The sequence below is a fragment of the Stegastes partitus genome, unplaced genomic scaffold (genome assembly GCF_000690725.1).
Source record: "Stegastes partitus isolate 25-593 unplaced genomic scaffold, Stegastes_partitus-1.0.2 Scaffold213, whole genome shotgun sequence".
Lineage (NCBI taxonomy): Eukaryota > Metazoa > Chordata > Actinopteri > Pomacentridae > Stegastes > Stegastes partitus.
The window spans coordinates 1-26,823 of record NW_007577944.1 but is presented as its reverse complement, the minus strand read 5'-3'; the positions used below and the strand labels follow the sequence as shown (position 1 = coordinate 26,823).

The 26,823-nt window shown below is 42.8% G+C and overlaps 1 protein-coding gene across 1 annotated transcript; it reads left to right on the top strand.

The window, feature by feature from the left end:
- Positions 1 to 5,746: 5,746 nt before the first annotated feature.
- On the top strand, positions 5,747 to 25,561 carry LOC103356681 (fibroblast growth factor 4A-like). The gene is made up of 4 exons (XM_008280922.1): positions 5,747 to 6,032; positions 10,174 to 10,277; positions 18,919 to 19,085; positions 25,507 to 25,561. Exons 1-4 carry the CDS (start codon positions 5,747 to 5,749, stop codon positions 25,559 to 25,561), a joined length of 612 nt encoding a protein of 203 aa, XP_008279144.1.
- Positions 25,562 to 26,823: the final 1,262 nt, after the last annotated feature.

Here is a 26,823-nt window from a genome sequence, read left to right as displayed (position 1 = left end):
TCCACGCAGAAAGATTCCGGTGCCCCCACCGGGACGCGAACCGGCAACCTTCTTGCTGCGAGGCAACAGTGCTACCAACTGCGCCACCTTGCAGCCCTCGTATAATCAGCGGTGTGACAAAATCACCCCAATCGCTAGCTACCACATGACAATAAAGTTTATTTTTCTTATCATGTACATGCAATAGACTGGGGAAAAAAAAATATGTTCAGGGTTGTGGATCATACACAATGCAGCAGTGTAGTGATAACGATCACATTCTAATTTGGAATACAGGAAGTATTAGAATGCAGTAATTTCAATGGGACACAGCTTTTATCATTCCCATTATATCTTCTTTTCCAGCGGATAGCTTTCACTCCTCTGTGCTGCTTCTTCCACTGCTGGGAAACAAAAACAACTCAAGCATAAAGACACACTGCAAACAACAATGTGATTCATACCAACAAATGTTGGCCTATCTTGTCGGAACATAACGCACATATGCAGCACTGGAGGGTTAACATCATGTGACATGTGGTGCGTCAGCACTGTTCACGTAGGGCTTATTCCAGGGCTCAAAACAGAAACCAAGACAGAGGCAACGATAGATCATGTGTGCACACATGTGAAGGACCAGTCACCCGCTGGGAGAGAACTAATAGCAGTGTGACGTGGGTAAATACTATCAACACTTGCTCTGACATCAAACGTCGTCAACAAAGTTTCCCCAGAGCCATGTGGGGAAAACTGTGACACTAAAATGCCTAGAAAACCCTGATAATCTGGCTTCATGCATCTTCTCATCATTCTACTGCCCCCACCCCATCTCTCTGAACAGGGCTGCAGCTGAGTAATCCAGATTACATCTGGCAGGTGGTGCCCTGTGGCTCACCATCACCCAAACACGGCAGGTTACACATATAGGCCAAACAGCAGTGGGTTTATTTTATTTTTTAATGTATGCTTGGGAAGATAATTACACCACATGTCACAAATATTTTATACTGTCAAATTACAGACAAGGTGTGAAAAACCAACAAGTAACAACTTCACAAACCAAAAACCAGATCTGACATGAATATACACACTACTCACAGTCTACTATTAACCTCCTTTACAGCCATACATACACAATATTAAAGGTTACATTTGAATGTGAGGACTGGAATACTACATGATTTACTCTGAATGTTTTAGTCCATTGCATTGTAATTAAAATAAGGTTTATTATCTTTTGTGTTATCACTAGTATTGAAATCTTTTTGATGAATTAATTAACTGTATAAACATGCTGATGTCTTCCGATGAGTTCAGGGAGCACAGAAACCTATGATACAGCAGGAGGGAAAAGACACTTGACTTTGATTTTCAGTATTATTACGGACCCTGAAAGCAACAGAGTTACGACAGGACTTGGTGACGTCACTGTTTGATTCTCGACATACAGCTGTTAACTAAAGTTTATCTCCACTTGTAAAGTCCAGGTATATCACAGCAGCGTGGCGTTTCCAATGACTCCTATGGCTCTAAATTTTCTATGATGGAAACATTGGATTGAATTCTTTCTATAAAGTAAACTGAATTGTCAGTTTTGGTGAAAGTTGTGTTAAACACATTTCTTGGCCTCTTACCTTCTTGTGAGTGATTACCATTGACTCCAGCTGCTTCTCTGACGCAGTGTAAACAGGGCTCATGGTCAGCCACTAACACTACAGGGGGAATGTCTCAGGAACTACAGATCTGAAGAAGCAAATCATTGACTTGAACAATTCAGGAAAGTCACCTGGAGCCACTTAGATCCTAAAATAACCTGTGCAAACGACTAAGTATAAAGTACATGGCACAGTCAAGCCACGATCAGGAAGAGAATGCAAACTGTCACCTGTTGCTGAGGGACAACTGGTCAGAACTGTCAGGAGTCCACCAGGAATCCCCAAAGAGCAGATCTGCATTAAAGCTGCTGGAACTCAGGTGTCCACAGTCAGGTGTGTTTGATGTTGCCATAGCTGTCAGGACCTACCTGGCCCCTCTCCTTCTCTCTTCTTTCTCTCCTCCTGCTCAGCTTTGCTCACCCTCACTCTGCCCTTCTGTCTTCCTACTCGAGCATCTATTCGCCTGATGGCAGGGACTGGAGACGGCTGTGGGACCGGCTCATCTGTGTCCGATCACCCAGACACATAAAATCCTAGATCATAGACTATGCAGCTCTGTTTCTCTGCCTGTCTCCTGGCTGACTTCTGCTGCCACCTGGTCCTGACTTCTGCTGCCACCTGGTCCTGACCACAGCCTGCTTATAGCCGTCGCTGGTCCGGCTCTGGGGTTTTTCCAGCCTTCCCCAGCTCCGGCTCATCATCCTGGAATGAGTCTGCTTATTTTGGTTTAGTTTCCTGTCCCGTGAGTATCCCCATTAGTCTCGCTTAATTTATTCCTTGTAGTTTTCCTTAAGTTTCTTCTCTGGTTGAGAGTTTTTCTATGGTTTCTTAGGTTTCTGTAGTTTTGTTCCTGTTTTGAATGAAGTCTGGTTTACCCATTCTGTGTCCCCTCCGTTTAGTTTCCTCCTTCTGTATTGTTTAAGGTCAAATGCTGTTGTCAGATAAATCCCTTTTTGTTAACTGCTCCTGTGTCTGACATGGGTTCTCTGAGCTGTCCTGAGGCTGAGAGGCTGCTGTGCAGGCAGGAAGCCTTCCTCTACAAACGGCTCCTTAAAGCTTGACTGAAGCTTCCTGCTTACAGTTTAAACAAAGTGGTTCTGATGTGTTACATATGAGGAGAGATGGTGAGGCCTTTAATCCCAACAACACCGTCTGGAGCTGTTTTGCTGCGAGTGGAAGTGATTTACACAAAGTAAACTGAATAATAAAAGCATTACCTCCACATTGTTCAGGAAAACAAAATGATCCTCCAGAAGTGTCACGGAGCACTTCAGAGGCTCAAACGTTGAACGACGAACAGCCTAGTCTCACACCAAACTCGTGTAATACCTACGGTTGAACCTCTGACATGGCTACATCTCATTGACCTACTCATCTCTACAGGCATACTTTAGGTCACATGACTGCAGAGTTTTACCCAACAGGAATAAAAACTTGAACTGGATATGTTTTGCCTTTAGCTAGCTAAAAGCTGCACAAAGCTACAGATACATTCCCCACCGATGAACATGTAGCCCAAACACAGTAAGGCTAGAATTTTAGTTTGACCCCAGAGTCTTGACCTTAACCCCATCAAAACTGATATGGACTGTGCTAAAGAAACAAGTCTGTGTTAGGATGCCAACACATTTGGTTGAACTGCATTAATTGTGCCAACAAGAGTGGAGTCGAAAATACCAGTGGGTCCCAAAAGCACCTCATAAAGGTGAACATGGCCAAAGGACATTTAACCAAACAGAATTACTATATCAATCTATCAACCCACCAAATGTAGTCATATTTCCATAAGTCCTGCAAAAGTTTATGAGGAAAGCAAAATGAATGATTGTTCTTTGTGACAAAGATGCGTGTGGCTCAGTCATCCATCATAGGAAACTGAGAGTTAAAGGAATCTCACTATCATCGTGATACAGATCTACTGAACTACACCTTCAAAGCATTACATTCACCCCCCATTGCTTGGGTTAGGGGTTGTTGTTCTTGGGGCTGCACACTTCTCTGTTCCTATGCAAACAGAAAGCCACGTCCCTTTTCCATCTTATCCAACCAGAGAATCGATGACCAGATTATTCTCTTTCAGGTGAGCTTCTGTGTGTGTCAGGATCAATACTTCAGCCCTGCCTGGCTCCCTCTCCCTCTCTCTCTGTCCACCAGCCCTCAGGCTGCTTGATGCAGGTATTGGAGACAGCTGCAGGGATCGGCTCACCTGTCCACAATCACCTTCTGCTCCAAAAAGGACTCAGCTCATTTGTCCACACACTGCCAGATCATAGACTATGATGTGTCTCTGCTGACCCCCGACCTGTCTCCAGCCTACCTTCTCCAAGCTGCTGCTACCTGAACCCCCTGCATCAGCATCTCCTCCCCATAGCCAGCCTTCTGCTGCTGGTCCCCGACCTGTTTCCAGCCAGCCTGTCCCTTTAGTTTGGTCCCCAGCACCGTGAGCATCCCTGTTTTGTTGGTCTAGTTTAGCTTATCCTCTGTAGTTTTCCCTAGTCTCTCCTTCTGTTGTTAGTTTGGAGTTTTTCTTAGGTTTTTGTAGTTTTGCCCCTTTTTCTAATGAGGTCTGGTTTACCCTGTTCTGTTTTCCCCTCAGTTCAGTTTCCTCTTCCCGTAGTGGTTTTCAGTTTCATCCCTTTGTTTAATAAATGCCAAACAGTGAGCTTACTCATCTCTTTGGTTTCAGCCATGACTTGCAATTGACGAGTAAATACCTGAGGAACTATCCCATTAGGTATCTGGATGTAGAGTGTATTACATTGCTGTAGGGCATTGTCAAAATCCTCAGGAGCATTTGGATTCATATAAAAAATAATTCCATTTACTTTGTTCAAAAATGTCAAGAAACATGCATAATTGGAGATAATCTTTTTAGTAAAACTGTTAAATACAGCAATGGATACCTTAGTGTCCTCTCCTTTAATCAATTCACTACTTACAAAGTTATTATATTAAGATATTTTAAGAATCAAGACTCGGTGAGTTAATGTGATTCAAGAGGCAGAGTCTTCAGTTATCAGCTCCTCTGTTGTGGTTCTGGAGGCAGACACCCTCTCTGCTTTCCTCTTTGATAGAGCTGATAGTTAGGGCTTCTCAGGATCACCTGAACTGTCCCTTAGTTATGCTGCTATAGCTTTAGACTGCCGGGGGATTCCCATGATGCACTGAGCTCCTCTCCTCTCCTCTCCTCTCCTCTCCTCTCCTCTCCTCTCCTCCCTCCCTTTGGGTTTTTTTGGTTCCTTCCCACTGTTGCCAACTGCTTGCTCAGAGGAAGTCCAGAGGCTGCTCTGGATTTTTGGTTTCTCTGTTTAAACCTGTAAGGTCTATATCTGACTATGTTAAGGCTGTGAGATGACATATGTTGTAAACTGAGCTATATAAATATCAACGAGGTAGAAAAGTGATATATAAATGCAGACCATCAACCATAAATAAAACTGAAGTGAATTCCTGGCAAGTAGAAGGAAGTCCAATTTCTTGCACATGCCACATAACTGTCTTTTCTTCTTTATTTTCCACAAAAAATGCATTCCCACTGAAAAAGTCTGGTATTTAATAATTGTTTACTATTTACTTCCTATTCACATCAACAAGTGGTTTGCCAAAGGGACCCACAGTTGTCCCCTACACATCGGTAACGGGATATAAAGACCATCACTGAGTGGGTCCTTTACCTCCATCTTTCTGTCTGATCTCTAACATGTTTTTTTATTGTGCTTCTGTGTGCTTGCGTGTTCCTCTGTGTTTTCTGTCACTATGTATTTGATGTATTTCTCAGTTTGTGTGCTTCTACGGCATCTGTGACTCACAGACAAACACAACAGCAGGTGGTGTGTGATGTAATATGGCCACATATAAGTCTGCTGTCTGTCTGCTGCGTCTACCTGAGCAGGAAGCACAAGTAGGAACCAGGAGACCAATCACTGGCACAGTGGACCCCTCATGGGTTTGTATTTGGAAATGTCTAAACATTTCTCTGAATGCAGATGTTTCTCTGAGTAACTGAAGCAGTAAAGATTTTATGACCATCTTAGTCGATAGTAAGTTCACTCAGGCTTAGAAATACACAATAGTTGTGTACCTCTCTGATTTCTGGGATTGGCAAGCAAAGGATGTCGTCACCAAGGTCCAGTCTCACTCTGCTCCTGCATGGGATCCTCCTGTGCAGCTCCTTCGCTCCAGTTGTGGGCAGCACAAAACGACCCTTACAGAGTGTTGGATCACTGATTCACGCCAGCAGCAGCTCCTGGGACAAGAGGGAAGCGACACCCAGAGATGGAGAATACCTGCTGGGGATCAAGAGACTGAGACGACTTTACTGTAACGTGGGCATCGGTTTCCACATTCAGGTCCTGCCGAATGGGAAGATCACAGGCGTACACAGTGAAAACAGATACAGTGAGTACTTCTGCCATTCCCTGATACATGTAAAGCAAAAACATAACTGTTTACCCTCCTAGTGAACAAACTCCAGATCCAGTTCTGAGCGCTTTTAAAGAGAATGTTGTTTTAGACGAGCAGTTTCTGTGTAGCTTGATGAATTTAAAATGATCACTGCATTGATGTTAGCGATGACTTACTCGCCAAACTCTCTACGTTTAAGCTTATTCCAAGCTGCTTCTCATTTAAAAAAGTTTTTAAAAAACTTTGTTTAATGATGCGTTTCATTCATTTTTATGTTGCAGTCTGAGGCAAGTTATTGTGACACTGAATAACTTCAACTTAACATATTTACATGTTTCATGTGTGGAACCGGCAGAATGCTGATGATGCCCAAACATATCTGCTTTCTCTGTCACTGGGGATTTACATCAATGCTGAGGCATGAAGAATACATAAAGGGCAACGAAGTAGTGATGGGCGGATTGATACCGTGATATCAATACCTCAATATCAGATCTTTACACTCTAAAATCGATTCTCAAATCAAAATATCGATAATTCTGATACTTCAGTCAGTTGAGGTGACGTATATCATTACCAGGAGCACAGCGGAAACTAACTACACTACTGAGATCTAAATGACAGGTGGTTGGTGGGAACTACTTTTTCTTCCACTGCAGGCAGCACCATCCAGGTAGAGAGGGAGGACATGTGGAGCTTTAAGCAGTGTTAAGCACTGTTGCTGTTGTTCATTAATAAATATGGTTAGGAAATAAATACATGCTTCAACAAATAGCTGCATGAGTTCAGCTTGGAGTAATAACGTGTACCACTGAGATCATCTCATACAGGAAAAAAAGCCTGGATTTATTCAGGTACGGTGTCCTAAAAAACTGATCATTTAAAGTGGATTACATGGACTAGGTGTCATTGCATTACAGAGAGCGATAAAACAGCTACGTGACCTTAGAAAATATATACTAGAAAAGATGGATAAAAAGATAGCAGATGGAGAGCAGCAATAGAACAAAACAATAAATATGAATATAAGTATTTTGGGGGTCGTGAGGCCAGCAGCTGGAGGTCAGAGACGTGAAGCTCCGGATCCAGATATCTATAAAACATCCCTATTATTATTTACAATCAGTCTCATTTGCTTTACCTGTTAAATGATTATTCATAAATGTAGGTACTGATAAACTTGTGCAATTATTGTGGCATTTATTAGAAATGTCCACAGTTTGGGTTTTCTGTTGTTGTATCAGCTCAGCTGTATAGTTAATGAGGGTTAGGGCTGCCTCTATATACTTCTGAGTTTAAAGTAAATATATGTTAATCTGAATTATCACACATTAGGTGTTTGGTATCAGTATCAGATCGGTATTGCCGATACCAGCTTGCGTTTTACTCAGTATCGGATTAGAAAGCAAAACGGTGGTATCAAATATCACTACAACAAAGCCTTCTGTCCGTTCTCTCCAAAACACCTGACCTCCGATCAGATGGCACTGCTTCTTACAATTGTCTGTCAGACATACAGTCAACAATCTACTGAACACGACTTTTACAGGCTCCACATTAAAACAAAATCTATGTTGTTTTTCATTGATTTTATTTCCCCATCCACCGTATGTGTGATGCAGTCAAAGCTTGTGTTTGTAGCACTTGCATGTCCATAGGGTCTACGTGACATTCGTTCTGTCATCTGGCTGAGGTCACAAGGATCTGAGCCTCTGCAGCTGCTGGTAGCCCAAACGTCTGTGACCACGTGGACTGTTCATGCACCAGAGGAGCAAATCATACTCCAAACCAACTTTTGTTTTGAGAAAAGACTGTGCCAGGAGATGTGCTGGCATCCACTACTTTATGTTATAAAATTAAAAACAGAATGTGGTGCTGCCTGCTGTCTCCACCTGTACCAGTGAAGGCTGAGAATGGAAGGAGGAGGAGATGGTCTTGGCCAAAGATTAATGTGATTCTGGAAGAAACAACAGGCCGAACCATGTATAGTTTCTACAGCTGTGGTTTTGTGTCTTGAACAGGGTTCTTCCAGATCATATGTGCCCCCAAAGAATGGCAGCTAATGTGGCGAGGTAAAGGTTGTGGACTGGTAATGTGGATTGTTTGCTGAGCAGATTGTGCAGCTTATGTGAAAAAAGACACACAACCTTCCTCAGTGAATTCTGATCCTCCTCTGTGGCTAGAGTACAAACACTGTGGTGGGGTTAGAGATGGAGGGGAATACAAATAGACTAATGGAAAGTAGAGGAGAATGCAGAAAACATCAGCTTGGTTCATCTGAGTAGGACCCTGTGGGTCAATGGATGGGACCTTTGGATTGCTGTACTGGCAGTAACACAAGTATCAGAAGCTGCTTTAATGAGATGTTGGCCTGAGGGAATATCATGCCTGGAGAAGAATTGTTGTTAGATTGATAATTAGAGGTAAATTAGATGTACTGATCTGGCATTCAGGATCCATGGTAGGTTTGTTATTTTATAAAGTTGTGCTTGTCTGTTTTCAATGACGGTACGAAGCATGGCCTGACAGACAGTGTTGGATAGGTTAGCCATGTTTAAGTCGGCTTGCCAGAGGAGTGGTTGAGGCACGGCCCTGCTAACCCTAACCTGAACCTCTGCAAGTTCATGGCATCTAAAAACACTCCATGTGAAAACACCTTTGTCTTTGCTATAGCTGATAAGAACTGTGGGAGAAAAATACAGAAAAACGTAAAGCTTTCTGTGTCATACCTGAAGTCATCAGGGAAATGTTTGTGAGAGTAACTTCAACACCAAAGAAGATGCCTTACAACTATGTGGTAATGGTGAGCTGTTAAACTGTGGGGTCATAGTGAAGGGAGTACGACATGCACATCAGTGATCCAAAGTGTGCTCATTTTAATAGGTAACTTAGTCCTCAGCCGTAAAGTGCAGAGAATGATTTTTAAAAAAATAATTATTCTACATACAACCTGTTTGTGAACAAAGTCAGATTGTCTTCCTGGTTAGTTCGACTCATCTGACTTGTCATGAATGCTGTGCCACCCATGGACACACCTCCACTCTCTGGCTGTTATGTCCATGTCTGGCGGAATACGGAGCACTTCTTTGTTTCTTGTCTTTTTTCAATGTGTATTTTGTTAAGGACGGCCAAACGATATCGTTTGTCTTTTCTGCAAAACAAACATATATGAAGTGACTCCCCTCCACAACCTGAGAAAGCGAGTGCGTAACCACACATTCATCAGTGTTACAATACTGAGAAAACCCAACCTGCCTCTGACAATATACCGCAGAAAACTGTTTCCTTCTCTTACAACATCTTTTAATGGATCTCTGGGTTGTTGTTCTATTTATTTCTGTTTTATCAGGAAAACTTACGAGCATGACCCCTCTTTCCAATTATTGACTTTTTGTGCCCATGGAGCAACAGTGAACTCAACTGCTGTGAGGGTGTTGCCAAACCTTTGGATCTATCTTGCAGATTCTTGGGGCTGCATCCCTTGCTCCAAATGTTTAGAGCAGAATCCTGTTCCAAGGTTGTGTCATGAGATTTGAGTTATGAAAAGGAATGTTTTAGCAGCTTGTGTAAACTTGGGTGTCTTTACTGGTCAGTTCATCCCTTTTTCTACAACACCTCCAAAAGTAGCTCTCCATTCAGGCAGATTTACTTTTATTATCCAGTTCACGAGCAAGGACCACACCAACCATTTGAAACTTGATGGTTTATTCGATGCAAGTGATTATGGTAATGATGACCAAGATGAGCTGATGCGGTATGGAGAAAAGGAAAAAGACAAGACAGGAAGAGGAGGCAGAAGTAAAGGGAGGGTGGCACAAGAAGTGAAAACAAACGAAGGAAGAGCAGAGTGTATAGACATACAACAGGACGTGGAGTGGTGGAGGTGTGGTCCTGCTCCTGAACTTCAGCTAAAGATTTTATCTCCATTTAAAAAACAGTCTCAGAAATAGTTGAGTCTAGCTCTTCTATGGATGGATTTTCTACACAAAGTATGATAGCTGCATATATACCTCCATGTGTCAGGAGCTACTTACCACCAAGACCCCACTCAGTCAAATGTCTCACAAACAATAAGGTGAAGTTCGGTTTGTGTTCCAATTTTGATGCTTCTGATCTTTTTCATGTTTCATCCCAGGCCTTCTAGAAATTTCTCCTGTGGAGAGAGGAGTGGTGACTCTGTATGGGGTGAGAAGTGGTCTCTTCATTGCCATGAGTGAGAAAGGAAAACTCTATGGCTCGGTAAGAACTGATCCAACTCTACCTTGATGACAAGATGTGTAAAATGAACAACATTTCTGCATGGATGTTCTCCACAACCAGGTGATACTGGTTCTGTTTTTGTCATCAAAGTTTATATTGAAACAACTACAACAACAGACATTTACCAGCGAATGCTAACATTAGCTACAACAACAAAAATACACCAGTAACAAAAACAAAGCAAACAAACAACAGCAACAGAATAAAGAAGGGGGGGGGGGATCTTTCAATAGCAGAGCAGCTCCTTTGTTTCATCACTGGTGAGATCTTCAGACATGTTACACAGCAGCTGAGCTGCAGATACTTCCACAAGTCAAAGTACAGGGCACTTATCCTACTGATGTTTCTATTCAGTCAGGTGGGCCATAGAAAGGGTTCCTTCCCTACCTTAATGAGGGGGTATTCCAAATGGACGAGTACATCTGCTTATATTGGGATATACGCAGTTGCTTATGTATTTTTAACCAGGTCTCCCTTGAATATTTGAAGTTGGGTTTGGGTGCCTATTCCTCTCAGGGACTTGAGACAGAGCTGCAATTGGTTCAAATGGAGACACCAGTTCACTCTCAACAGCCAGCCAGCCCAGAGTTGACCTCTCGTCATACCAGGGTTAGGGTTAGGCTTAGGGTTAGAGATCTTAAGCACCTCAAAAGATGATCTGTACAGCTCCACATTAGGCAAAGCCAGACCTCTCTTACTTCTAGTTGTGTACAACTTTTCGAGCTTTATATGGACCTTCTTGTCATTCCACAGGAAGTCCCTGATAATTTGATTGTACTATTTAAAGAAAGAGTCTTGGACAACTAATGGCACCATCATGAATATGGAATTCATCTGTGGAGCAATTATCATTTTAATGGTGGTAACTTTCCCCATAAGCTAAGGCTGACAATTTTCCACCTCACCAGGGTAGCCTTTATAGGCTGAAGCAATGGGTAAAAAATTAGCCTGTACCATGTCATTAATACCTGGAGTAAGACGAATCCCAAGATACTGCATACCAGGGTCTATCCAAGTGTACTATTGATTGTTAGCAGACAGGTTCTAGAGACTGGCATCACCTCAGACTTAAGCCAATTTATCTTGTAGCCTGATATTTCTGAAAAGGTTTCCGTTATCTCCAAGAACCTAGGAGCTGAGGAGACAGGATCTAGTGACAGCCATACCCCATGTATACTTGTGTCTGATCTAATTGCCATACAACAGACTTGTTTTTACCATGATACCATGAGATAAATCTATTGTTGCTTAATTCTGATTTACATCTATGTTGCAATTAGATTTCTTTTGGCAATGGGCCATAGATGAAGTGTTAATTCTGTAAATGATTGTTTTCTAATTCAGCCATTAACTAAACCCCCAATAATTATGCAGTCACATATCTAACAGTTCACCTATATGTCCACAGCTTTGGTTTATGTATTTCAAGACTTGTGTACAATTCAGGTTCACAGACACAAATCTGGGTGTACAATCAACCAAGACACAGTTTGACAGTTTGCACCACGGACATTTACAAATAAGGCTGCCACAAATAAAAATCACAAAAGTCAATAAACAGTGAGGCAGGTATATGCCTTTAAGAAATAAGCTCTTCTCACAGATAGAGAAATATCTGTCTCTACCTGAAGTGTCAGCTTCAACAATCACATTCTGTGCAGAATCCCAACTGTGAGGCATGCTAAAGATGACAACGAGCATGGATCAGGGATTATGTTCAGAGACTTAGAAGCATGTATACACCTGCAAGGGGCGACTGGGAGGAGCAGCTGGCCTGACCTGAACTTGAGTAGTGTTCTGTGGTTGGTCTTCTGTGCTAGTCACAGAACAATCATTGTCATGGCCCCTGGTGTTTAGGTACCTTCTCGTGTTGTGGTGGATGCCTTGTGGCTGGCCTGTGTGTAGGGATAAAACTTGTATGAACTCTGTTGTAGCTGGCTGGAGAGCTTGCTCCACCCCCGGCTGTCAGTCATTACAACTAATTAGCCTGGAGCTGCAGGCCTGCACTCCAGTTCTCGTTCTCCTCATCTGCCGTACCTGATTGGACCACCACCCAGGTCTCTCCCCCTTCATCCAATCAAACTGCAGCAATCACCACACCTGGAGCATAAATCCACATTCAACCTCACAGCCAGAGTGGTTGAGATTTAATGTCAACAGTTTGCCTTGGTGCTTCTTGTGTCTGAGTTTTGTATAAATCTGCAACTTCTGTTAGCAGCTGCATAACTCGGTCAGGAGTTACCTGTGTCAGGTGTTTTGTATAATGTGTGTTTTGAGGCACTTGTTTGTTTAGTTTTTTCTCTGCACTCTGCATTTGTTTGGTTTCTTTTGTTAGTTGTAGATGTTACTATTGTTTTTAAGGAGTTTTGTTTTGTTTTTGTTCAGCTAGTTTCATAACTCTGTTAGCCTTCGTTTGGTTTCATTGAGTTCTTTCAGTTGGCAACACTCACCACCACGGTTTCCATACCAGTATCATCACCGTTTTTCTGTTACTTCTGTCACTAAGCAATAAACTACTTTTCAGTCAAATAGCACTTGTTTCTAGTCACACTTGGCTGACCCTAGACAGCTGGGTCATAACAGCCATAATGGACACCCTGATTGACTACAAGGTGGCTCAAAAGTGTCTTTAGTGCTAGAGCACCTTAGGCCAAAGGTTGTTGGTTAACTTGGTAGTCATGTTGTCAGACCTGTGGCTGCATGTCTTGGACACTCGGGTAAAGAGGAGCAGAGCTGCCAATTGATCACCACTTGGTGAGCTGAATCCACTGGAGGGGAAGGCTGTCAGACAGACCCTGTAAACCCAAATGTGCGGTGATCGTGAACTGAGATTGTGTGACAGAGGCCCCTGTCTGTGGGGTTTCCATCTCCTACCTCTAGAAGAGTTCGTTCAGCATCCCGGGGGAGGTTATGGACATGGTCTCAGATGGCCTCCTTCCCTGAGCCTGGTTCTGTCTGAGGTTTTTGTACTCCCTTGGGGGGTTTTGATTCCCTCCCACCGTTGCCAACTGCTTGCTCAGAGGAAGTCTAAAGGCTACTTTGGATTTTTGGGTTCTCTGTTTAAATTCATGAGATCTACACCTCACCATGTTAAGTGCTGTGTGTGATGACATACACTATATCGCCAAAAGTATTCGCTCACCTGCCTTGATTCGCATATGAACTGAAGTGACATCCCATTCTTAATCCATAGGGTTTAATATGACGTCGGTCCACCCTTTGCAGCTATAACAGCTTCAACTCTTCTGGAAAGGCTGTCCACAAGGTTTATGAGTGTGTTTATAGGAATTTTTGACCTTTCTTCCAGAAGCGCATTTGTGAGGTCACACACTGATGTTAGATGGGAAGGCCTGGCTTTCAGTCTCTGCTCTAATTCATCCCAAAGGTGTTCTATCGGGTTGAGGTCAGGACTCTATGCAGGCCAGTCAAGTTGTTCCACACCAAATTCTCTCATCCATATCTTTATGGACCTTGTTTGTGCACTAGCGCACAGTCATCCTGGAAGAGGAAGGGGCCATCTCCAAACTGTTCCCACTGAGTTGGGAGCATGAAATTGTTCAAAATCTCTTGGTGTGCTGAAGCATTCAGAGTTACTTTCACTGGGACGAAGGGGCCAAGCCCAGCTCCTGAAAAACAACCCCACACCATAATTCCCCCCTCCACCAAAATTTACACTTGGCACAATGCAGTCAGACAAGTACCGTTCTCCTGGCAGCCGCCAAACCCACACTCATCCATAACATTGCCAGATGGAGAAGCATGATTCATCACTCCAGAGAACATGTCTCCACCGCTCTAGAGTCCAGTGGTACTGCATGCAACGCTTTACATTGCACTTGGCGATTGATGGCTTGGATGCAGCTGCTCTAGCATGGAAACCCATTCCATGAAGCTGTTCTTGAGCTAATCAGAAGGCCACTTGAAGTTTGGAGGTCTGTAGTGATTGACTCTGGAGAAAGTTGGCGACCTCTGCTCCCTATGTGCCTCAGCATCCACTGACCCGGCTCTGTCAGTTTACATGGCCTACCACTTGTGGGTGAGTTACTGTCATTCCCAATCACTTCCACTTTGTTATGATACCACTGACAGATGACTGTGGAATATTTAGGAGCGACTAAATTTCATGATTTGACTTGTTGCACACGTGGCATCCTATCACAGTACCACGCTGGAATTCACTGAGCTCCTGAGAGCGACCCATTCTTTCACAAATGTGTGTAGAAACAGTCTGCATGCCTTGGTGCTTGATTTTATACACCTGTGGCCAGGAAAGGGATTAGAACACATGATTTCGATTATTTGGATGGGTGAGTGAATACTTTTGGCAATATAGTGTATGTTGTAAACTGCGCTATACAAATAAAATTGGCTTGACTTGACAAGACATGGAATCCGAGTGGGGTCTTCTCACAGGCTGCATTGCAGAAGTGGCTGTTAGGAGCTGTTGTCAGAGGGTCATTGGTGCCTGTCCTGGCAGCAACCTGAAACCCTGCTGGTGGATGCTGATGGTGAAGAAGGCCATCAGGTCATCCTTAAGCAGCAGACAGGTATCGGGTGGCCAAAAGGGCTTCAGATACGGAAGCATAAACTAGGAGGAATTTGGAGAGGTTATGAAAAAGGACAATCAATTGGCCTCAAGAAGATTGTAGCAAACCATTCGACACCTCAGAGAGGAAAGGCTACAGCCCAAGAACTGCTGACTAGGGATACTGTCTGGTGTCCAGACACTGTTGTGACTGCAATGCAAAAGCTATGTGTAGAATAACATATGACTGTAGCACACTTCTAGGCAAAGGAAGTTTCTTCCCACCAGCTTTGGATTGTTGGGTTCTCTGTTCAAATGTGTAAGGTCTTCACCTTTCTATGTTAAGCACTTTGAGATGAAACTCAGCCACTGCTTGAATGTTCTTCGGGTCTGTTTTCACCTGTCTCCCTTCAATAATGTAACCAATGAAGTTTACTGAGCTGGAAGGGAATTTGCATTTCATGGCTTTGACAAAGAGCCAGTTCACGGTGAGTCTCTGTAGCACATGGCAGCTGCTGAATGATTACATTATGCAGACCTTGGTACTCAGTATCAGGATGTGGTGCGCGGTCCTTCTTACAATTAAAAACGACAAAGAAAGACTTGCACTAACCAAGGGGCAGAGGACTGGGTCATACCTGCAACCAAAGAATCAGTTATATATTTCTCCATAACCTCTTTTTCATAAGATACAAGTTTTAGAGTCTGCTTGAGAGCAGTGGAGCGTTAGGAGGATAGTCTGTGGCACAGCCAAGAGGGTGGTGAGGAGGCTAAGTCTTCGATTTGAATCCTGATGCTGCCCAGGGATGGAAGCAGAGTTAGGGTGCTTGAGGGAGGATGAGGCAAAAGTTTCCTCTTCTCTGTTAAAATACTATTATCCATATTGATTGCCCATCAATATGGAGCAATAGCATTTTATCCAAGTGTTGCAGAGAATGAAGTGAAGTTGAGAAGTCAGGGTCACCATAAGGGTGGACGTATTGGTGAACCAGTCTGTTTGCCGAACATGATAAGCAACCAGAAAGTGACTGAACTAGCTGAACTGTACTCACACTCTCTCAGTGCACGGAGCTTCTCAGTGGGAGAAAGATGGGCCTAGCCTAGTTGCATAGGGTCTTTACTGGAAGAAGCAGTAGAGGGAGTGGCTCAGGCAATAGAATGTGACTGGATTCTTGCTCTCACAAGAGGCAGAGGATTAAACTTAATTCAGCTAACACAAGGCGCAAACTGGTACTAAGTTAGCCATAATGCTGCACTATTTGGCTGACAGGACAACCTGGCACAGAATGCAGTGTAGAACTGCAGGATATAGTTAGATATAGATATACAACAGAAGTGAGAACACCCCTTTGCAACATCACCTAAATGTCAAATGACACAGAGTATTTTCTGTGGTGAACAATCAAAAACAAATACAATACAAAGTCTATTACAAAAGTACAGCCTATGAAGTCGTAGGAATGATCAACAGAGTCAACGTCTGCCAGAACGTGGAGGAATGAGGGAGAGATGATGATGAGCAGGTAGCACCACTCTGAGCTTTAAACCTTCTCCTGGACAAAATATCCTTGAAAAAGCTGCAGAGATTTGGGCCCACTCTTCTTTGCAGAGTTGTTTTAATTCAGCAACACTGGAGGGTTTGAACATGAACGGCCTTTTTAAGGTCATGCCACAGCATTTCAGTTGGATTCAAGTCCGGACTTTGACTAGGTTGTTTTTTCAAGCCATTCAGAAAAAACAAATTGGTGAGAACATTATTGAAAAGCATAAATCAAGGAATGGATATAAGAAAATGTCCATATTTCTGAATATCCCTTGGAGTACAGTTTGAAGTAGCAGGAGAATAGTGAAGGAAGTCATGAAAAAATCTATAACTCCTCTGAAATAGGGTGACAGGTTTCAGCAGCTGAGATGGGAGAGAATGTGCATACAACTGTGACTCCAGGCTCTTCACCAGTCAAAGCTTTTTGGGAGAAAGCCACCTTTGAAAAAAGAGCATGCTGGAAGGCATGTGGGAGACTTTGTAGTCAACTGAAAGTATATTCTTTCATCTAACGTGATTAAAATTGAGCTTTGTGGCCATCAGAACATGTCCCATGTGCAAGCTCAGTACATCATTAGAACCCCCTGGCAGTCTAGTGCTATAGCAGCATAACAAAGAGTTCAGGTGATCCTGAGCAGCTCTAACTATCAGCTCTATCACAGAGGAACGTTTTAATCCTAACCTTAAAGTAGAGAGGGTGTTTGCCTCCAGAACCCAAACTGGGAGCTGATTCCACAACAGAGGAGCTGATCATATATATATATATATATATATACACAATATATATATATATAAATAAAGGCTAGATGTCTCGTCCGCTCTGTCGGCCAATGAAATCGCACGGCCACACTGGTGGCCATCTTGATACCGTACCCTCGCTCACCCATAACATTGTGTTGTTTTGTTGCATGTACTTTTTAAATAACCATAATTTGCTCAATTTTCTACCGATTTTCAAACGGATTGGTTTGTTATAAAGGTCAGAGGTGTAGCTGTAACACTGTACTTATGGATAATTATGTTACACACTCACGGCCAGCAACAATTAGTATTTACATTTTTTTGTATTTATTTATATTTTTGTAATTTGAATTGTAGCCACATTAATAACATTTGTAAGACCAAACCACTCAACCAGATAAGAATATTTATGTTTGTGCAGATCGCTCACCTTCCTTCACATACCCGGGTTCCGTCAGAGAGCTGCCCCATATCAAGATGGCTGAAGGGTGATCCCGTTCGAAATGCCGCCTTAAGACATCTAGCCTTTATTATATATATCTATGGGGCTGATAACTGAAGGCTCTGCCTCCCATTCTGCTTCTGGAGACTCTGGAACCACCAGTAGACCTGCAGTGTGAGAGCGAAGGGCTCTGTTAGGATGATACCGTCTTACAATAAGGTCTTTAAGGTCAGATGGAGCTGGTCAGTGGGAGTTTTATATGTTAGAAGCATGATTTTAAATTCTATCCTGGATTTTACATGGAGCAAATGACAAGAAGCTGATATAGGAGGAATATGATCTCTGTTACTGTTCCTGTCAGAACCCTGGCTGCAGCATTTTGGATCAGCTGGAGGTTTCTGAGAGAGTTATTGGGGCATCCTGATAATAAGGAATTGCAATAGTCCAGTATAGAAGTTATAAATGATGGGCTAGTTTCTCAGCATCACTCTGAGACAGGTTGTTCCTGATTTTTACAATATTACATAGATGAAAGAAGGCCGTCCTACAGACTTGTTTTATATGGCTATTGAATGACATGTCCTGGTCAAAAATAACTCCAATGTTCTTTACAGTACAACTGGAGGCCAAGGCGATGCCATCTAGAGTAGCTATCTGGTTCCATAGTGTGCTTCTGAGGTGCTTAGAGCCAAATACAATAACCTTAGTTTGTCTGAATTTAAGTGAAGGAAATTACAGGTCATCCAGGCCTTTATGTCCTTCAGACATGCCTGGAGTTTAAGTAACTGATTGATTTCATTTGGCTTCATAGATAAATATAGCTGGGTGTCATCTGCATAACAGTGGAAGTTTATGCAATGCTTCCTAATAATATTGCCAAAAGGGAGCATGTACGTGGTATATAATATAGGTCCTAACACAGAGCCCCGTGGAACTCCATAACTAACTCTGCTGCGGGTGGAAGAATCATCATTAATATGAACAAACTGGAATCTGTCTGATAAATATGATTTAAACCAGTTTAGTGCAGTTCCTTTAAACCCAGTTAAACATTCCAGTCTCTGTAATAAGATGCTGTGAGCCACTGTATCAGTATTTATTTATATTTGAACATATATGTGAACACTGTATTCTGCTTTTATGAAATGTTTGGCAGCATAATAAACAGCACTTATTCTGCCAATCAGATAATAGTAGTGACATACTCACTGATCTTTAGCTCTTGATTTATTTGTTGAATGAAACACTGATTTTATTATACTGATCCTTTTATCCTATCATAAAAATAGAAAAATAATGTATTCTTATTTTGGAGAAGCTACAACAATCATTACTGACTGAATATATGTTTTCTGCCGTCTTTCCTCAGGGCCACTACCACGATGAATGCAAGTTCAAGGAAAACATTCTGGCCAACAACTACAATGCGTATGAATCAGCTGCCTACCCTGGCATGTACATCGGCCTCAGCAAGATCGGAAAAACCAAAAGAGGCAACCGGGTCACGCCCACCATGACCATGACACATTTCCTCCCCAGGACATGAATTTTCAGGCAGCAACCTCTCGACAGCACAGAACACAATGGTGTCCTTCTACAACTTACACAGAGGGACCATGTTTAAGAAGTGCTCTAATCTAATTTGGTTGTGCCCAATTACAGACTGTAATGTTAGTAATGTTTGCATAAAATGTTGCACCAATGGACACATATAGAAATACACAGCAGTATCAGGGCTGACATTGCTACCATCAGACTGGGCACCTTGACAGGAAATCAAGTAAACAAGTCAAGCTGAACTAACCTGAATTCTTCTTTTTTCTGCAATTTTTTTTTAACATATATAATGGGGCAGACTATAGGAAAGTGATCATACTCGGTCACTTTACAAATTAGGTGCACACTAAACATAGCTGCACAGTAAACTATGAATAGTTTATAGTTAGAGTTTTTTTTTTTTTTTTTTTTAATATATATTTTTTTGGCCTTTGCCTTTATTTAGTGCAGTAGAGGGAGACAGGAAAGGGGGGAGAAGAATGGGGACAGACCTGCAGCAAAGGGTCGTGAGCTGGATTCGAACTCACGACCACTGCATCGGGGAACTACAGCCCCTGTTCATGGGCCGCCCGCTCTACCAGGTGAGCCCATAGTTAGAGTTTTAAGCAACCAAACAGAACAAAGACACAGCTGGGCCATCTTTGTTAGTCTGTCTAAGAGAGTGATAAATCATCATCTGAACTAACCTTAAGACAGCCCTTTATTGAAGAACCACTCAATAAAGAATCACTGAGATGAACCTGGACAGATTTGGAGATGTTCCCACCACCTACACTGCAGATAGATCTGACCCACTGACTTTATTTGCTTATTATAAGCTTGAACATTGAAAACAATGAATAGAAGAAAAAAAGTCAAACATAGATGTTGCTGGGCTCCTTCTCCTTCTCAGGTCAGACCATAGACTGTATAAAAGATGGATGTAGCTACCGTGACGTCACCCGTTGGTTTCTGCACTGAGAAAATGAAGCCAGGGTTTTGCTACTTTCTGGCTGACATCTTGGATTTTTGGAGCCAGTGACGCAAAAATCATCGGATGGGGGTAGAGCCATAGGAGCAGTGATTGGTCAGACGGATTGAGAGGCAGGCCCTCTCTGCTTGCCCACATTTACCGCCTTCTGCTCGCTTTGTCTGCATCGTCGCTGCCGACTGTCAATCAAGCCAGCCACGCCCCTTGCCCCACAAAAATGTTGACGATTTTTTAAAAAATTCAGTATTGATTTATTTTCAGATTGGCCACCTGATCTCTGGATTTGACTATGAAAATTAATAAGAAAAAATCCTGAGCTGTAGGAATGCGGGATTTCATGATCTGTGATCACTTCTTTTCCAATTCCAGTCTATGGGAGCCAGGGCTTTTTGGAGGCAGCAACTAGCGGACGTAGTGATATTGCAGGTTTTTGACACTTCTAAGTTGGCCTCATTTTTCAGGGCCGGTTGCTACGTCCATCTTTTATACAGTCTATGGGTCAGACAAGACAGACTGTGAGGTGTGTAACGCTCTTTGAAGCCCGTTGTAGGAAGGGGAACTGTTTTGCAACCAGCATCCATGGCTGCTTTCATTTGGCTGATGCTCACTTCCTTGCTTCATTCACTGGCGCCTTTCTCTTGCCCCAGCTGGGATGTGAGGGAGCAATGCAGGAATAAAACATGGAGGAAATATGATTCAGTATAATTCAATTTTATTTTGTATTGTGCCAATTCAGAACATGGCATCTCATAGCACTTCACAGAGCATAGTATGGTGCCTTTGAATTCCCTGTGAGCAAGCAGTCGGTGACGGTGGGAAGAAACAAAAAACAACCTCTGGCAGAACCAGGCTCAGGGAAGGAGGCCATCTGCCTCTACGGTGGGGTGAGAGTGGGGATGGGGGGGTGGATAGCAGGACAGCAGATGGACAACATACTGAAATGGGAATTCCATGATCAGCCTCAGTCTTCAGTGACATCAGTTATTTGTGATTGGAAACTGCATCTCCATGAAACCAACGGACACAAGTTCAGCTCAGAAAAAAAATTTAACTGTCAGTTCAATACAACTTGAATTCAGTTTATTTGCACAAGACACCACACAGCTGCCAAAGAATGACTATATACTGATTGTATTTTAAAATTATTTTTGAACAACTGTTGCTTTGTTTGATGTCACGTGTCTCCGGCAAATCTATGAACCCTTTAGTTTCTAAAGTAGTATTTATGGCAGTGCATTACATCACTGTTGAACTGTTGCTTCTTTCTACTTTAGAGGTCTATACACGACTAAGCAAACTGTGAGAATATGCTGTGAATAAATGGTGATTTTATTTTTAAATTGGTGTCTGGTTTGATTTACACACAATGCAATAATAATTGCTAGGACTGGCTACCAGAACAGGCAGTTATGAAATGTCACTTTTTACCAGCAGTCTGGTGGTCAATGAGTGATGAGTAAGAATTAATGAGGCCATGCAGCAGCAACGTGATCTGAAGCTGTGTAACTACAAAGACTAAAAAGAAAGACATGAAAATGTAATTCCACAAACCCTAACCCCTTCCAGAGGCACTTTCACGTGTGTTATTTTAGTAAAAATGAAAATGCAGTAATCTAATTTGTATTTTGGTTTTCACATACTTGTATGGGTGGTTCAGGACTATATTAAAATGAAAATCCATCCATCCATCATCTCTACACCTTAATTGTCACTAGGGTCATGGGGGGCGGAGTCGATCCCAGCTGACTCAGGGTGAAGGCAGGGGGCACCCTGGTCAGGTAACCAGTCTATCACAGGGCTACACTTAGAGACAGACAACCAAGCACACTCACACTCACACCTACGGACAATTTAGAATCACCAATTAACCTCAACATGTTTCTGGACTACTGGAGAACCCGGAGAGAACCCACGCTGCATGCTGCAAAGTCAGTCCAAATAAACATGTTCCTCATTAATTTAAACCCCTTAATGCACCAAAAGTTTTATATTTCACCCTCCATTTAGGAGAAACAGCTATTTTGAAGAAAGAACTACAAATTCCAGTAGCGTTACAATACAGTGTGATTGGACACGCCATGAAATATGTAGTTCTTCTTGGGGTGTACGACTAGGGTTGTGTTTTTGTATTAATAAACTAAAATAAACGGATTGAAGTGGAGGATTGTTTTCATTTGGCTTCATAGATAAATATAACTGAATGTCGTCTGCATAACAGTGGAAGTTTATGCAATGCTTCCTAATAATACTGTTGAAAGGGAGCATGGACATGGTATATAATATAGGTCCTAACACAGAGCCCTGTGGAACTCCATAACTAACTCTGCTGCGGGTGGAAGAATCATCATTAACATGAACAAACTGGAATCTGTCTGATAAATATGATTTAAACCGGTTTAGTGCAGTTCCTGTAAGCCCAATTAAACATTCCAGTCTCTGTTATAAGATGCTGTGATCCATTGGATCAGATGCAGCACGGAGATCCAGTAGAACCAGGATAGAAACTAGTCCACTGTCTGAAGCTATAAGAAGATCGTTAGTGACCTTCACCAGTGCTGTCTCTGTACTATGATGGATTCTAAAACCTGACTGAAACTCTTCAGACAAACCATTTCTATCCAGATAATCACACAATTGGCAGAAACAACTTTTTCAAGAATTTTAGAAATAAAAGGGAGGTTGGATATGGGCCTATAGTTTGCTAAAACGCCTGGATCTAGAGTAGGCTTTTTGAGCAGTGGTTTTATGATAGCTACTTTAAAAGCCTGCGGTACGTAGCCTGTTCATATAGAGAAGTTCATGATATTTAATACTGCAGTATTTATTAGAGGAAAGATTTCCTTGACCAGTCTAGCTGGGATTGGGTCTAACAGACATGTTGCTGGTTTAGAAGAATTTATTATCGACATGAGCTCTGAGAGATTTACAGCAGAGAAGCAGTCACAGTATAAATCTGGTCCTATGGATGCATCCAGAGCTGCTGCACCTACAGACATGCCAATAATTTTTTGTCTAATATTGAAAACTTTATCAGTGAAGAAGGTCATAAGTCTTCACTGCTGAGAGCTAAAGGAACACAAGGCTCCACAGAGCTGTGACTCTTTGTCAGCCTGGCTTCAGTGCTGAAAAGAAACCAGGGGTTGTTCTTGTTTTCCTCAATTAGGGATGAATAGGAAGGAGTTCTCGTCTTGCGGATCGCTGTTTTATAGGCGAGGAAACGATCTTTCCAGGCTAGATGAGATTCTTCTGAATTGGTAGAGTGCTACTGTCTTTCTAAACTTCTTAATTTCTGTTTTAAGATGTGCAGCTGTTGTCTATACCACGGAACTATTTTATTATAATTTATTGCCTTCTTTTTCAATGGGGCAACAGCATCAACTGAAGTACACAGTACAGCTGCAGTTCTATCAACAAGATGATCCACCTGTGTGGGACTAAGATTAGAGGAGCTGCTCTCTGTTCTGTTGGCATATGGCAGTAAAGTAAATAATAATGGAGCCATTTCCTGAAATGTAATAACTGCATTATTGGATAGACATCTACTGTAATGGAACTCTTTGGTAGGTGTTCCATAGTCCATTATTGTAAATTGAAATGCTATTACAAATGATCAGACAGGATAGAGTTTTGTTTAAAAACAGTAAGATGTTCAATTTCTACGCCATATGTCAAAACAAGATCAAGGGTTAAAACTATAAGTTGGTTTATTTACATTCTGTGAGAAGCCAACTGAGTCTAACAGTGAACTAAAGTTCCCGACTTTTGGTAAAGAGACTTATCAAAACAAAAAGATTTGTGGTGGGAGACAGGAGGATGATAGCTAAGCTATCACATCCCACCCTCTGCAGGAGACCTTAACAACACTGGACAGCCCCCTACGTAACAGGCTGCTTCAGAGTGTGTCAGAGAGATACTGCAGGTCCTTTTTTATTCCTTTTTATTTATGATTATGTCATACTTCTCTTTGGTACAATATCAACACAGTCTTTGAATGAATGTTCAGGGAAAACCACAGAGATGGTAAAAGCCGGTTCCGGGCGAGGCCACTCCTCTGACCGCCCTGCAAACAGGGGCCTTACTCAGGTGCTCTGCATCAACCACATTGTAAAAAAAACTTCCATTTGCAAAGAAACACAGCACAACACACAGTGTCTGCTGGGATGTGAGAGCATGACTACGGTTGGTGATGCTGCACATGTAAGAACGGATCAGGTTGTATGTAGATGATGGACTGTGACGTGAAACAGTGACGCTCAAAAAGAGAACTCTCTGGAAATGCTAGAACATCTATGGTGGTCTAATAACCATCTCCAGACCAACATTTAATTCTGTGCGCAGTAATGTTGCACCTTCATCCACGGGATCATGATCAGAAGGACATGTTAGTGGAAAAAGCCTCCACCTACTGTGTCTAATGGACTTCTGATACAGCCTACTGACTCTGACTGCTTTAATGATTTCTGACAGACAGCAGAACGAGGCTACGCCAAAACTGGCCTGCTGACTGACTGACTGACTGACTGACTGACTGACTGACTGACTGACTGAATGAATGAATGAATGAATGAATGAGGAAATCAAATGGCGTTTGTGTCTGAAAGAGGGCAGAGACAGAGAGAAACTCGAGGTTCATTGAGAAAAACTTGGTCCTGACCAGGTTAGGTTCATAGAGTCTGTTACTGCGGAAACTGACCGAGGTCTTAAGTTAGCTCTCTCTGTGAAACAGGCTAGAGTTAGCCGTCTGTCTCTAGTTAGAGTTACCTCCCTTTGTGGAACAGAAAACTCAGTTTCCTTCATTTCAGGGTTAACAGACTCAGAGTTGTCACTACACCTGCTTTGTGAAATGGATCCCAGATTAAGCTGTGTCCAAGTCAAAAACCTCTACATATTTTTGCATGTTCACAAATGAATAAAGCCTTCAAAAAATCAGACACTGTATTTAACTGACATGGCAATATAACTGAAAAAGGTATCACGATAGAAAGTTTGATCTCAATAATTATCAATAATTACTGATAATTATACATTCCTCTTTTTTGAATAAGACCAGCAGAACAAAGGTTTAATGTGGATTTACACACCTTATGTTTAATTTAATTACTTTAGCCTATTCATCAAGGCATAAAGGAAACAATTTAATGTTAAAACAACGACAAAAGAACACACATGAATAAATAAATTTAGACACATAAATAAAAATAAATAGAGATAAAGGTATCCGATCACATTGGTACACATTAAATAGCTGATGTGAAAGTATGAACCATTCTGTCAAACATTGATTAAGCCAGTACATGTCGCTATCATTATCAGTTAATTTTCCCACCTCAACATCATCCAGATTGTTAAACATGAATGTCACAGCGTTTACCTGCTAACTAGGGAAGGCAGTGAGAAATAAACTCAGGGTCAAGTTTCAAAAGTTCCTTTCAGAATCTATTGGTTGCCACACAAGTGCTTAGTCTCAGCTTTCTCTGTATTCTAACAGATGGTGAAGATGAGAAGTCCAAGAAGCAGATGGATCACACCCAGTTTGATACAACATGCATCACTGGAAATTGTAGTCGAGGAAACTGTTATTGAAGCAGTGGTTGTTGCAGCAGTGGTTGTTGAAGCAGTAGTTGTTGAAGCAGTAGTTGTAGGTGCAACAGATGTTGGTGAAGCTGTTGTTTGTGCGGCTGTTGTCGGTGCAGGCGTTGTTGGCGTAGCAGTGGTTGGTGCAGAAGTTGTTGGTGCAGGAGTTGTGGGTGCAGCTGTCGTTGGAGCAGCAGTGGTTGGTGCAGCAGTTGTGGGTGCAGCAGTGGTTGGAGCAGCAGTTGTTGGTGCAGTGGTGGTTGGTGCTGCTGTTATGGATGCAGCAGTGGTTGGAGCAGAAGTGGTTGGTGCAGGAGTGGTTGGTGCAGCTGTTGTTGGTGCAGCAGTGGTTGATGCTGCTGTTGTTGGCGCAGCAGTGGTTGGTGCCACAGTGGTTGGAGCAGCAGTGGTCGGTGCAGAAGTTGTTGGTGCAGCAGTGCTGGGTGCAGCAGATGTGGGTGCACCTGTTGTTGGGGCAGCAGTTGTTGGTACAGCAGTGGTTGGAGCAGCAGTGGTTGGGGGAGCAGTGGTTGGTGCAGCTGTTGTAGATACAGCAGTGGTTGGAGCAGCTGTGGTTGATGTAGCAGTGGTTGTTGCCACAGTGGTTGGTGCAGCTGTTGTTGGAGCAGCAGTGTTTGGTGCAGCTGTTGTTGGTGAAGCAGAAGTTGGAGCAGTGGCTGGTGCCACAGTGGTTGGTGCAGCAGTGGTTGGAGCAGCAGTGGGTGGTGCTGCTGTTGTTGGTGCAGCAGTTGTGGGGGCAGCTGTTGTTGGTGCAGCTGTTGTTGCTCCAGCAGTGGTTGGAGCAGCAGTGGTAGGTGCAGCAGTGGTTGGTGCAGCAGTTGTTGGAGCAGCAGTGGTTGGAGCAGTAGTGGTTGGTGAAGGTGTTGTTGGTGCAGCTGTGGCAAGTGCAGCTGTGGTTGGAGCAGCCATGGTTGATGCAGCTGTTGTTGGTGCAGCAGTGGAAAGAGCAGCAGCGGTTGGTGCCGCAGTGGTTGAAGCAGCAGTGGTTGGTGCAGCAGTGGTTGGAGCAGCAGTGGTTGGAGCAGCTGTGGTTGGTGTTGCTGTTGTTGGTGCAGCAGTAGTTGAAACAGTGGTTGGTGCTCCTGTTGCTGGTGCTGCAGTTGTGAGTGCAGAAGTTGTTGGTGCAGCTGTGGTTGGAGCAGCAGTGGTTGG

Excerpts from the sequence above, each read along its gene's own strand:
- LOC103356681 (XM_008280922.1), top strand. The coding sequence starts at position 5,747 with ATGTCGTCACCAAGGTCCAGTCTCACTCTGCTCCTGCATGGGATCCTC. Across the intron at positions 6,033-10,173 it reads ACACAGTGAAAACAGATACA|GCCTTCTAGAAATTTCTCCT; the intron begins GTGAGTACTTCT and ends GTTTCATCCCAG. Across the intron at positions 19,086-25,506 it reads ACCATGACACATTTCCTCCC|CAGAATCTATTGGTTGCCAC; the intron begins CAGGACATGAAT and ends AAAAGTTCCTTT.